Source organism: Kryptolebias marmoratus, linkage group LG8, assembly GCF_001649575.2.
Source record: "Kryptolebias marmoratus isolate JLee-2015 linkage group LG8, ASM164957v2, whole genome shotgun sequence".
Taxonomy (NCBI): Eukaryota; Metazoa; Chordata; class Actinopteri; order Cyprinodontiformes; family Rivulidae; genus Kryptolebias; species Kryptolebias marmoratus.
Window position 1 is genome coordinate 1,834,216 of NC_051437.1, and position 13,887 is coordinate 1,848,102.

General features: G+C 42.1%; 1 protein-coding gene across 1 annotated transcript in view; it reads right to left on the reverse strand.

Annotated features, from left to right (window-relative positions):
* xkr7 (XK, Kell blood group complex subunit-related family, member 7) overlaps positions 1–13,887 on the reverse strand; it is a 78,800-nt gene that overhangs the window by 25,934 nt on the left and 38,979 nt on the right. Inside the window, exon 2 of the mRNA XM_017409595.3 lies at positions 760–959. Within this exon, the coding sequence (XP_017265084.1) occupies positions 760–959 (200 nt within the window). The remainder of the gene's footprint in view (positions 1–759; positions 960–13,887) is intronic.

Genomic DNA, 13,887 nt, shown 5'->3' on the forward strand with positions numbered 1-13,887 from the left:
AATTGAGAAGGGATCAAGATGCCCTTGTCAACACTGTGACTTCACTGAGAAACAATTTATTTTGCAAGTTTTTGAACATGCTCAAAAATCTAGTGACAAGACTGTGAACCCCTGCAATTGACATGAAAAAATTGAGAATCTGTAAATGTATCAAGGCACTTTGGAGACTTTTGTGAATGCTGTTTGTAATTCAGCCCAGTGAGATACTAGCTTTAGGCTGAAGATTTATTTGGGATCACTGACACAACGCACAAGCAGATGCAGTATTACGAGTTCACCAATCATTCTGGTGGGTTTGTTTTTGAACAAATAAAAAGCTCTAGATAAGAAGGCCAGTTTAAGCTTGGAGAGCAGAGTTTGAGACCAGTTTCGTTCCAGCTAAGCATCAAGAATCTGCATGGGATGGTCCTATCACTATGCTGAAAAGTGACTCCTCACACCCTCATTCAAAAAAGAAAAAGTTGTATCTAAAGTGATAGCCTGTTGTGGATGTAGCTTTTTGGTTATACTGGGCCCAGGTAGCTCTTAAAAGTGGTCCTGCACCACAGAATGTTTGGGAACAAATATATTTCTAATCATCATGAATTACCTCCATAAATATTAGCAGAAAACTTTTCAGTACAATGTTTGTGTTCATCTTCATGTGCAAAAATGTTTGTTGATTAAACCTTTCCAGGTTGTGAGGGGGCAGGGTAGGGTAGAGGGGAGGGGTGGAGGTGGTGGTGTTGGTGGGGGGGGTGTTGTCAGCATCTCTCTAACCTTGCAGAGGGAGAACAGTGTTTCCATGGATCATGATGCTCAGCTGCAGGACCAGCTGGGGAGCAGACTTCAGAAAGGCCTCTAACAGGCGCAGCATCGTTATGTCAGCACTCTCAAACATCAGCCGCCAGTGGAAGTGACGGCGTGGCCCGTTGCTGTGCCATCGACTCTGGGCACCGAGGTAGAGGGCATGGATGTACCTAAGGGTGAAAGACAAAGGGTCAGAGCAGTCACACGTGTTGAATAATCCTTTAAACATTAGGTGTGTAGGACATGGTGACATCCAAAAACACAACACCTAAATGATATCAGGTAAAACACTGATCCAAGCTCAGACCATCACAGAACTAGGCTTTTGGACTTGTTGCTGACAACAGTCTGGATGCACTTTTTCCTTTTTGGTCCATTTCTTCCAACAAAGATCAGGAATACTGATCTGTCTGTGCACAATCCACTGTTCCAAAGGGTCCAGAAAGGTTGAAGGTCTGTGACAGGTATAATTTATCTGAAGGTACTCATGAAGTTGGCCAGTGCATAAGCTTTGAAGAACCTTATTCACTATTCTGTTTACAACCTTTGTCCATTTTCATTCCAGAAGTTATAAAAAAACATGCAAATTATACATATGTTGATCAGGAACAGTTTGTTTTATTCTTAAGTAGCAGGACATCATATGATTGAGATGATATTCACAAAAAGCTGTAAAAAATGTGCCCACAGAAAATGGGATTTTGTCAAGAATGAGTCAGAAAACCTAGCCCGCTTTAGACGTCCATAGCTCATACATAATTATTTACTTATTTAATCTTTTAAGAAAAAAACATTGAGGGAGAACCTTCATTTTCATTGGTGATGAGGTTACAACCACATTGCATTAAAACAGGATATAAAGGTAAAACAGAGCACAAAAAAACTATAGATCATGACAATGACACTTTAAATCATTCAAATTAGTAATTAGGATCTGAAACTGAAAGAAAATAGTCAACAAAGTCAATTTGAAACTTTGTTGTAACCGTAGAGTTAAAACCCAAGAGGGAGCACTGAGTCATGTGATGGTGTGACTTAATGGACAATCGCCACCATTATCAAAATAGGAATTAAAACTACTTCAGTAGCATCACGCCTGAGTCCTGAGTTACAACTGCACCAATAAATGCAGCATCTGGAATATCCTTCCATAGGTAAGTAACCCTACAATATACAATTTGCTTTTTTGCTTTATATACAAAAAATGTAAAATGTGGCCGTTTTAATCACCAAATTTATATGATTGACTGCTGTTGCATGTCTAAGCAACAATTTGGATATATAATTTAAGTGCACATATCCTGATTTCCTTGAAGCTTCAGCTCCTTCCAGTCTGGATCCTACAACATATTATTGTGTTGTTTATAACTGTCAAGCATGTTTTACTTTTACACTAGTATTGTTACTATATTTTAAGTGAAGTGAAGTGACGTGAGATTTATTTATATAGCACTTTTCAGCAACAAGGCGATCCAAAACGCTTAAAAAGACACAATGTTGCAATCATGACTTACAGACCTGTATGCTAACAATCCATCTATCCAATCCCCATTCTCCTAACTTTAGCTTCCCTGCTGACTTCTGGCTTGCTGCTGCCTTGTTCAGCTTTCATTGTTTACATTTCATGTAGCTGACATGATTTTACACTAGTGGGTTGAATTTTAGAAAGATCTAGCACACAGCTGAAGACCTACATCATTTCAAAAATGGCATGTCTTTTCCTTAATGCAAAACGGAATCTAGAATGTCCAGGTTTCTGTTAATACTATAATATATTTGTATGTTTGTTACAATAAAATATGTAGTTGACCAAAGTTATTAAGACAGGCTGCTTCAAGCATTAGGCTATAGTAAACAAAATCTTCCTCTATTTCCAAAAACCAGTGGATCAGTCAGGTCAAAGTCTCTAGTTAGAAGTAGAGAGGACCCAGAGTTAGAAGATTTAATTAAAATATCCATCCATCCATCCATCCATCCATCCATCCATCCATCCATCCATCCATCCATCCATCCATCCATCCATCCATCCATCCATCCATCCATCTTCTGCTTATCCGGGGTCGGGTCGCGGGGGCAGCAGCCTAAGTAGGGAGACCCAGACTTCCCTCTCCCGAGCCACTTGGGCCAGCTCCTCCGGTGGAATCCCAAGGCGTTCCCAGGCCAGCAGAGAAACATAGTCCCTCCAGCGTGTCCTGGGTCTATTTAATTAAAATAATAGAACTGTTTTTTGGCGAGTTACAGAGTGAATGTTGATATGTAAAAGATTTGTAGAACAAACTCCTGTCTGCTTTTGACCAGCAGTCCTCTGAGTTATAATAACTGGGATATTTCTTACTGGCACAGAACTACAAGTGGCATTTGAGCCATGATGTCACTGGAAGCACAAAAAGGGGAGGGAGAGCAGCACATTGTTCAGCCAGTCATGAACACAGAGAGGACACAAATCCAGCACTTTGTACAAAGTGCTGCATGTTGGCTGCTGAACAGAGGATGGAAGAGAAGGTAAAATTCCAGGCAGGACTAGGATGTCCTGATATACAGTATGGCACTAGGAAGGAAGTGTGTAATGGCATTAAAGAAACAAATATTCTTGATAATCCACTATCAGAGTAGTGGGAGCTAAAAGGAAACAAGGAGAAGCTCTAAAAAAAGATCCCCAAATGTGTGGATATCCTAACTGGGCTTTTGTCGAGTCAGCAAAGAAATCTACAAAACACACCACTGAACAGAATAAGGAGAAGAACAAGTGTCATCCCTTGTGTTGCTGGAGTATCTGAGAAACTTAAAAGGATATTTTCCAAATACAGCATCCCAGTACTGTCATGATTTGAGTTTTTCTGTTATTTCTTGTTTATCTTGTGTTTAGTTAAGTTCTTGTGTCATTTGGCTTTCGGTGTTTTCCTGTGTCACCATTCACCTGTCCTCTTTTCAGTAATTCTCCGGTCTGCCTGCCACACCCACCTCATCTGTTCCTTGTCATCTCCCAGCTGCAACTCATTTTCCACTCACCCTCAGTTCTTTAAAACTGGTCTCTTCATTCATTCCTCTCTGGTTTATTCCTGTCCATCCGTTCTTTGTTCCTTGTTGCCCGTGTCTCTGTATTTTTGTCCACACCACATATTTGCTCATTATGTTTTTGCTCCTCGTTTTTTGTAGTAAGTTTTTGTTATTTCATTTTGTTGCTGCTTCGTCACCTCTTTGTTTTCTGGTTTTCTTTTGTTAATAAATTTGTTTTATTTTAGTCTGCCATGAGTCTGCACATTGGTTTCGCCACATTCAAACCTAACAATAGTGATGGCCAAATGAAGCCTCATGAAGCAGTGAGGCTTTCCAGCCCATTGCTTTGCTCAAAGGTTCATTACTCGGTGCTTCATTCATTGCTCACTAGCGACATCTGCTGTTGAACTTAACCTGTGACAGCCTTGTCGCCCAAATAAATCATACTTCCAAAAATCTTAGAACATAGCAGTCAGTGTATGCAATATTGTCACAAAAAAGTTTCTGTCAAACCCACATCTGGTAACAGTAGGGTCTATTGAACCCTTCTTAACTGTCATCTCTTTGTTGTTCTGAATAAGTTGTACCCAAAGTAATCCTGCTAATACATTTATTGACTGTCAGTTGTGATTGTGCTTTCTTTTATGTCATGACCTGATTTGACAATAAATATATCTGGTACTTTAGTGTCTTGGGAGTGGAGTGATTGTTGGGGCAGACACTGTAACTTCTATCTATCTATCTATCTATCTATCTATCTATCTATCTATCTATCTATCTATCTATCTATCTATCTATCTATCTATCTATCTATCTATCTTCTTTAGCCGCTTCTCCATACTGGGTCGCGGGGAGCTGGTGTCCACTGTAACTCCTAAAAAACAAAATTCATTTGAAATTATCTTTTTCTGGGACTTCTGGTTCTACAGTCAGATAATGTGCAAACATTATACAAACCTTACTGTGAACTGTCATGTCAAAATACTCCCAGATGGGAGAGGTTTTTTTCTTTTTTGTTGGCTCCATTTCAACCACTGCCGATGAAGAATACTGTGCTGACGCGCTACCAAACCACCTACTACAACCCACAAAGCAGCAGGGTTTGCCGCGCTTTTATTTTGAAAAATGACATGCAAAATGAAGCAGTGACATGGCCGATGTAATACGAGGCATTGTTTGTCATTGGTCGCGTGACTTTCAGCAATACGAGACAAGCCTCGAAGCGGGCTTAATCTGACACGCCCCCTTTTCATTTGGTACACGCCTCGAAGCCTGGCTTCAGATGTCCCACCACTACCTAACAAGTACATTTCAAACCCAACAGGACTCTCAGACAGAGACTGGTTCATCCTAAGGACATAAGGACAAAACACCCAAACACAAACTGAGCGATATGGTGTATGCAGTCAGTGCAGCGAGGAATGTCCAGAACTCCATATTGGAGAAACCAAACAACTTTTCCATAAACATGTGTTTATGTGTTGGGCCATGTTTGATGATTTTTGGAGATTTTACAACAGAATGTTCAACTTGGTGTTTCTCATCATAAAATGGCCTTAGTTTACGCATCAAAAGTGGCAGGTGGTTAATTTACTTTGATTTATTTTGGATTGCCTACATGTGCAGCACTTTTCATTTTGTGCTTTGTCTGCCTGAACCTAGAGCCTGGAATTATCAGTTGGGTATTTCTAGGTTTGACCACACACTTTACCTTGACAGAGAGACAGATGCATCATGGGAGAAGAGTGTTAGTTGTAGCAGATCGGCAGCAGGAAGAGAGACAGACTGAAGAAGGAAAGTAAAACTCACTTTGAAAAAGTGAGACGTCACTCACTTTATGCACTTCTGCATCCACAAGCAGTTTTTACGAATGGAGAGTAAAAATAACCCTCACACACCACACACTCACAGACAGTGACAGGCAGGAAGGCCAACAAGGCAGCAGCAAAATCTGTAGCTCCACAAATAATAATCCAAGTACAGCTGACACTCTCCATTCTGTTTCTCTTTGACTCTTCATCTTTTCTTAAACCTTTTCTCTCCTTAGTGTTTTAAAAAATGTTATCAGTAGTAATTTATGTGTGTGTGCTTTTTTTTCTGTCTGTTAGCAAACTATCTCAGAAACCACTTGACAGATTTCAGTGAAACTCTCAGAGAGTAATAATGGATGTACATTTACAACTGATTTTCAAATTATCCCAATCCCAATTCAAGATGGCCACCAGAGCCAACTGATCTTAGAAAAAAATGGCTATAACTCACAAAAACAGGCCTACCTCCTCTCCCTACTTGCTAACAGGCTGTGACACTGTCAGTCACAATTCAATTCAATTCAAAAATATATAAAAAATAATTTAAATATATTAATTAATATTAATATTTAAACAAACAGTCGAAATGAAAGAACTCCACAAATCAACACCTGAAAAAAATATCTAAGGTGTATACTTATTTCATTTATTTTTGTCAGACAGTGTCCTATTTATTTCCATGGATCGGTGGAACTTAAACATTGTGCTGCAGCCAGCCACGTAAAGGTGCTCATCCTTGCGTCCATTCTCTAGTTTATATATATATATACATACACACACTTTTAAGACTAGGCTTAGGACTGTCCTCTTTGATATATCCTATAGTTAGGGTTGTCCTAAGTTTCCTGAGTTATCCCTAAGTTATGCTGCTATAGGCTTAGACTGCTGGAGGACAGATTGACCACATTTCCTCACTCTGCTGTCATCTTTACGTGCTCTTTTGTAATTATCTCTATCATTACCAAGTGTTTGTCTTTCTTTCAATACAAACTACATTCTATACTTGTCTGTGTCTCTTTCCTGTCCTCTAACCCCAGCTGGTTGAAGCAGATGACCACTTGTCCCGAGCCTGGTTCTGCCAGTTTTTCCTTTCCACTGTTGCCAATGTGCCACTCAGGATGGGAGACTGCAACAAAATGAAAATTCAGTGCAATCTGCTGGCTTCCTTAGATAAAAAAACTTTTACTAATTGGCTTGTTATAATGTATGTGAATGGTTTTATACAGTGCCCTGAAATTTTTTTGTTGTGACTTAGTGCTATATAAACAAACTGAATAGAACTGAATTGAATTTGCAATTTTTGTCTCCATAGATGTTTGCTCAGTTTAGAGAAAACAAAAAATATATTTTGTTCAGATTGTATATGATAAAAAATAAAGCTTTTCTTCAATTAAGGAGTGTGACCATCAGTCTTCTTTCTTCTTTTTTTTCAGCTGTTCCCTCTTCAGGGGTCACCACAGTGAGTTATCCTCCTCCATCTAACGCTGTCCTCTGCGTCAGCGGTCCCCAACCTTTTTAGCTCCATGGACTGGTTCATTATCAGACAATATTTTCACCTTTAAAGGTGTGGCAGATAAATACAACAAATAAAATTATATGACCGGCATGAAAACGGGTATTTTTAAAACATAATAAACGTAAATCTAACATGTACTCTCAACTTTGTTAGCTGCGTCCTGGTATTGCGTTATAAACATGAATAACAACCTCTCCTCCCCCTAATGTTCTCTGGTCAATATGGCAATGTTTAAACATGCCCTTTAAAATAAGATACACCACAAATATAAAGTGCACAAAGAACAACCATAATGCAGTGGGATAATCAGTGGGAGCCCTGTGCCTGTTTCTCAGTAACCAGACGGTCCCATCTAGGGATAAATAAACCTGTTTAAGTGATTTGATCTAACTGTCCCTGGAAATTAGTTTTTTCTTTCCACAACAATTTGGTGCCATGACCCGGATCCCTTGATTGGACATCCGAGGATGCAGTATATGGTACAGACCTGGACACAAGGCTCCAGCCTCAAACCTCACTTAGACTTAAGAGAGAAGAGGGCTGACTTGTCGGTTGGTCCATGGTTCTCTTCAGCGCTGGGATCAGCAAACTCTAACCACTGCTATTTGGTGAGACACTCACTCAAGCTAATAAATTAACTTCTAAATTTTAAATGATAAAATTTAAAATAGTAAATGATCCAATAAGCTTTTCACCCTGAGGAATAGAGGTTGACCAAGTTTAAATTATTACAAAGATGAAAAACAAGATGGGGAAAAAAGGACAAAATCTTTGTGAAATTAAAGGTTGTTTTTTTTGTAGATACCAACAAAGGTGTCTGACATAGAAATTGTATACTTAAAGAGGTTCTTGTTCGGCTTGGAAAAGCTGAGGAAGAGACCTTTAAAGAGGTTTTTGGAGGAGCTACAGGTCCTACGAATAATTCCTAGAGAAGACCTTATTGGCATATAAGTCAGTAATATTTTTATAGGAAAAAAAGGCCCCTCTTAAAGGGTTAAGAGGCAGAGTGGTCACATAGCTGATTTGTGGATTCTGTGAAGATGTTTAAAGTCTACATGAGGATATCACACACGATTTCAGAAGAAATGGGTAAAAGTATATATCCATCTTCTTCCGCTTATCCGTGGTTGGTTTGCAGGCGTAGCAGCCTAAGCAGGGAGACCCAGACTTCCCTCTCCCCAGCCACTTGGGCCAGCTCCTCCAGGGGAATCCCAAGGTGTTCACAGGCCAGCTGAGAAACGTACTCCCTCAAGCATATCCTGGGTCTTCCTCTGGGTCTCCTCCCAGTGGGACACCTCACCAGGGAGGCATCCTAACCAGATGCCTGAGCCACCTCAACTGGCTCCTCTCGATGTGGAAAAGCAGCGGGGAGTCCCTCCCAGATGACTGAGCTTCTCCCCCTATCTCTAAGGGAGAGCCCAGACACCCTGAAGACAAAACTAATTTCAGCCGCTTGTATTTGCGATCTTGTTCTTTTGGTCACTCCCCAAAGCTCGTGACCATAGATGATGGTAGGAATTTAGATCGACGGGTAAATCGAGAGCTTTTCCTTTTGACTCAGCTCTCTCTTCGCCACAACAGACCCGTACAGTGCCCGCTTCACTGCAGACGCTGCACCAATCTGCCTGTCAATCTCCCGCTCCATTTTCCCCTCATTTGTGAATAAGACCCCACAATACTTAAACTCCTCCACTTGGGGCAGGACATCTTCTCCGACCCGGAGAAGGCACTCTACCCTTTACTATGGCCTTGAATTTGGAGGCACTGATCCTCATCCCAGCTGCTTCACACTCGGCTGTGAACCGCTCCAGTGAAAGCTGCAGATCACAGCCTGATGAAGCCAATAGGACCACATCATCTGCAAAAAGCAGAGATGCGATCCTAAGGTCACCAAAACGGATCCCCTCAACACCTTGGCTGCGCCTAGAAATTCTGTCCATAAATGTTATGAACACAATCGGTGACAAAGGGCAACCTTGGCGGAGTCCAACTCTCACCGGAAACGAGTCCGACTTACTGCCGGCAATGTGGACCAAGCTCTGACACCGGTCATATAGGAACCTAATAGCCCGTATCAAAGGAACCGGTACCCCATACTCCCGGAGTACCCCACACAAGATTCCCAGAGGGACACGGACGAACGCCTTCTCTAAGTCCACAAAACACGTGTAGACTGGTTGGGTGAACTCCCATGCACCCTCAAGGACCCTGCTAAGGGTATAGAGTGATCCCTCTGTAGTTGGATCGCGGGCGTAGTTCTCCCCTTTTTAAATAAGGGGACCACCACCCCGGTCTGCCAATCCAGGGGAACTGCCGCTGATATCCACACAATATTGCAGAGTTGCGTTAACCAACACAACCCTACAACATCCAGAGCCTTAAGGAACTCCGGGCGAATCTCATCCACCCCTGGAGCCTTGCCACCGAGGAACTTTTTAACCACCTCAGTAACCTCAGCACCAGCGATTGGAGAGTCTAACTCAAAGTCCCCAGGCTCCAGCTCCTCAATGGAAGACGTACTGATAGAACTCCTTCTTCAGCCTGACAGCATCCCTCACCGCCGGTGTCCACCAGCGGGTTCGAGGGTTGCCGCCACGACAGGCACCAACCACCTTGCGACCACAACTCCGATAAGCTGCCCCAAGAATGGAGGCACGGAACATGGCCCACTCGGACTCAATGTCCCCCGCCTCCCTCGGAACTTGTTTAAAGTTCTCCCAGAGGTGGGAGATAAAGATCCGTCTAACAAGAAATTCTGCCAGACGTTCCCAACAGACCCTCACAATACGTTTGGGCCTGCCAGGTCTGACCGGCATCCTCCCCACCATCAGAGCCAACTCACCACCAGGGAGTGGTCAGTTGACAGCTCCACCCCTCTCTTCACCCGAGTGTCCAAAACATGCGGCCGCAGATCAGATGAAATGACAACAAAGTCGATCATTGAACTGCGACCTAGGGTGTCCTGGTGCCAAGAGCACATATGGACACCCTTATGTTTGAACATGGTGTTCGTTATGGACAATCCATGATGAGAACAGAAGTCCAACATCAGAACACCACTAAGGTTCAGATCAGGGGGGCCCCTCTCGTTCACCCCAACGTACAGGCACCAAGATGGGGGGCAACAAGTATGCCCACTCCTGCTCGGCGCCGAGGGCAACTCTAGAGTGAAAGAGTGTCCAACCCCTCTCAAGGAGACTGGTTCCAGAGCCAGAGCCGTGCGTTGAGGTGAGCCCAACTATTTCTAGCTGGAACCTCTCAACCTCACACACCAGCTCAGGCTCCTTCCCCACCAGAGAGGTGACATTCCAAGTCCCAAGAGCCAGCTTCTGTAGCCGAGAATCAGACCGCCAAGGTCCCCTCCACCACGTTAAGGTGGCAGCCCAGGGAGGGGATATGTATTCACATACACACACACACACACACGTATATATATATATATATATATATATATATATATTAGGGGTGCAACATACATGATACATAGCTCTTCATTGCAATGTCACCAGGTGACTCTGAACCCATCTAAGCATTGAACAGATGTTTAGAATGATTCAATGTGTGGATGTGCCATAACTTTCTCCAGCTGAACAGAAACAAAATTCCAGTAATTATCTTTGGACCTAAAGAGGAGCGATCAAGAGTCAGCAGACAGCTTCAGTTACTACATCTTAAAACTAGTGATCAGGCCCAAAATCTGGGTGTGGTGATGGACTCAGACCTGAACCTTCAGAGCCACATAAAGACAGTTACAAAGTCGGCCTTCTCTCACCTGAATAACATTTCCAGGATTAAAGGACTAACATCCCAGCAAGATCTAGAGAAACTCATCCACGTGTTTATCTTTAGTCACTTTGATTACAGCAACAGTGTCTTCACAGGTCTGCCTAAAAAAAACCATCAGACAGCTGCAGCTGATCCAGAACCCTACTGCTCGTGTTCTCACTAAAACCAGGAAGTTAGAGCACATCACCCCAGTTCTAAAATTCCTACACTGGCTCCCTGTAGCTCAGAGAAGAGACTTTAAAATACTTCTGCTAGTTTATAAATCACTGAATGGCTTAGCACCACAATATATTAAAGATCTGCTGTTGTTGTATCAACCTTCCAGACCACTCAGGTCTTCTGGTTCTGGTTTACCCCAGAACCAGAAGCAAACATGGAGAAGCAGCATTCTGCTTCTATGCACCACAAATCTGGAACAAACTTCCAGAAAACAGTAAAACAGCTGAAACACAGACCCACCTGTTTAGAGTTGCTTTTGAATCATAATAAATGGATGTGTACTGGTGTCTCATTTGGTGACTGGATGTTGTTGTTTTTGTAAAGCTCGTTGAACTGCCTTGTGTTGAAATGTGCTATACAAATAAACTTAACTTTAACTTTTTACTTTTTAAAATGTATCTGTATTGAACCATTCAACACAGTGCTCTCAGTTTGGTGCACACTATGTATCGAACAATACAGATTTAAATTTTATTTTATCAACTTATCGTCTGAAGATGCACTCTGTATTGACGGCTCAGTGGATTTGCGTTCGACTACTCCACCTAGGCTGCATTATTGAGCGCATTCCCACTGAGCACCTCCCATGCACATTCAGGCTAGTGAATTGAGGCTATTGCCTCAACTACACCTGAAACTTAAGCTCCTCCGCCATCATTTAGATCTGGTATTTGTAACTACTTTGATATTCATGTTAACTATGACCCTGATGGCAAGCGTGTAGTGGACAAAAGCACAACAGTATGTCGGAAGTGGCATACAATGCTTACCTACATCGGTGGGAACGCAACGAATGACTGTACATTTCTGCCTATATCAAAACAAGTGGAACTAGACAAAAACAACAACAAGCAGACATGCTGCAAACTCTACCTGAGTCATTTAGACAGGCATTAGCACATAATTCAAAGAGGGCAAACGAAATCGACCGGCGATCGCTATTTTTATTGCTGTTGACATACAGTCAACCTGGCATTGTAGACAACGCCAAGTTTCAGAACATGCTGCGAGTTCTTGAGCCTTGTTACAAGATTTCTTCCCAAACATATTTCACCGATATCAAAGTTCCTGCTTTGTGTAACATGGCAAAAGTCAAATTAGAGACGGCGGTGTAAGCAGCACCCGCTGTTGCTCTGACCTTAGACTGCTGGACATCAAGAGCTACATAGAGCTACCTGACCGTCATTGCACATTATATTGATCTGGAATGACAGATGAAAAGCTGTGTTCTACAGACACGCCTCATCAACAGTCACACCACTGACAACTTAGCCAGAGGTCTGTCAGAAGCTGTGGAAGATTGGAAGTTAGTGTGACCAAATGTGACTATACCTGTGACTACTGACAATGCCAGGAACATAGTTAATGCTGTCACAGCTGCTGGGCTGGGGCCACAAATTGGATGCTTTGCACATGAAATTAATCTAGCTGCTCAGAAAGGAATGGCAGTATAAAAGGTTTCTCATCTCCTAGCAAAGATGAGGAAAAATGTCACCTTCTTTCACAGAAGCACAACAGGAAACAATGTGTTGAAGAGAAAAAATCAGTTGCTGCAGCTTAGTGAAAAAAAGCTGATCCAAGATGTTCAAACTAGGTGGAACTCCTCCCATGATATGATGGAAAGATATCTTGAACAGCAAGCAGCAGTGTATGCTGCAAAGACTGACAATGCTGTGAAGAAGTGTATGAAGAACATTCAGAGTCTATCTCAGGACGACTACACGCTGGCTGAAAATGTCATTGCAGTCACAGAAATGCTGGAAACGGTGACAATCATGATACGTGAAGCATCATTTCTGACAGCGTCTATGATCCTGCCACTTAGAATGAAGATCCTGAACCCTATGGCACAGTCTGATGATGACAGCCCAACAGTGAGAGATGTCAAGAAAGCCATCAAGAATGATCTGAAGCAAAGATACACAGATCCTGCCCTTCAGAATTATCTACACAAGTGCACTGCTTTAGATTCTCGATTCAAGTCCCTGCAACACTTGGATGATGCCACTCAACAGAGAGTCAATGGAGCACTCACCACAGAGACTGAGGTGAGAATTGAACAAGAAGGTATTCTACTTTCTTGAAATTGTATTTTGCTACTGAATGATTTGAAAATATTATTTAAACAAATACACATAATAGTTGTGTTTATATTTATTTAGGACCAAGCCACTGGCATCACAGAAGCAACCACATCTGCGGAGACTCAAGCAGCATCAGCACTCATCAGATTCACCATCAGCATCTCCACCAGAGAAGTCAGCTATGAAGGAGTTTGGAGAACTGTTCAAGGGTGTTTCTTTTCATCAGATACATTTATTTTATTTATTTATTTATTCTTCTTCTTATTTGCTGTTTCAGTAACATTTTATTTAAAAACTGTACTTTTGAGTTTAAACAAATGTTTGTAATTAATTTCAATAAATTACAAGTCAAAAAGGCATGGAAATTTCTCTTTTTTGTATTGAAAAAATATTGAACTGTGACACTAAAGTATCGAACCGAACCGTGAATTTTGTATATATATATGAGCAATAGAGGCTCAGATCTACCACACCAGACAAGACCCAAGGTGTAGGTTGTGCAAGGAGGCCCCTGAGACAGTCCAGCACATAACAGCAGGGTGCAAGATGCTGGCAGGGAAAGCATACATGGAACGACATAACCAAGTGGCTGGCATAGTGTACAGAAAGATCTGTGCAGAATATGGACTGGAAGCCCCGAGATCAAAGTGGGGAACACCCCCAAAGGTAGTGGAGAATGACCGAG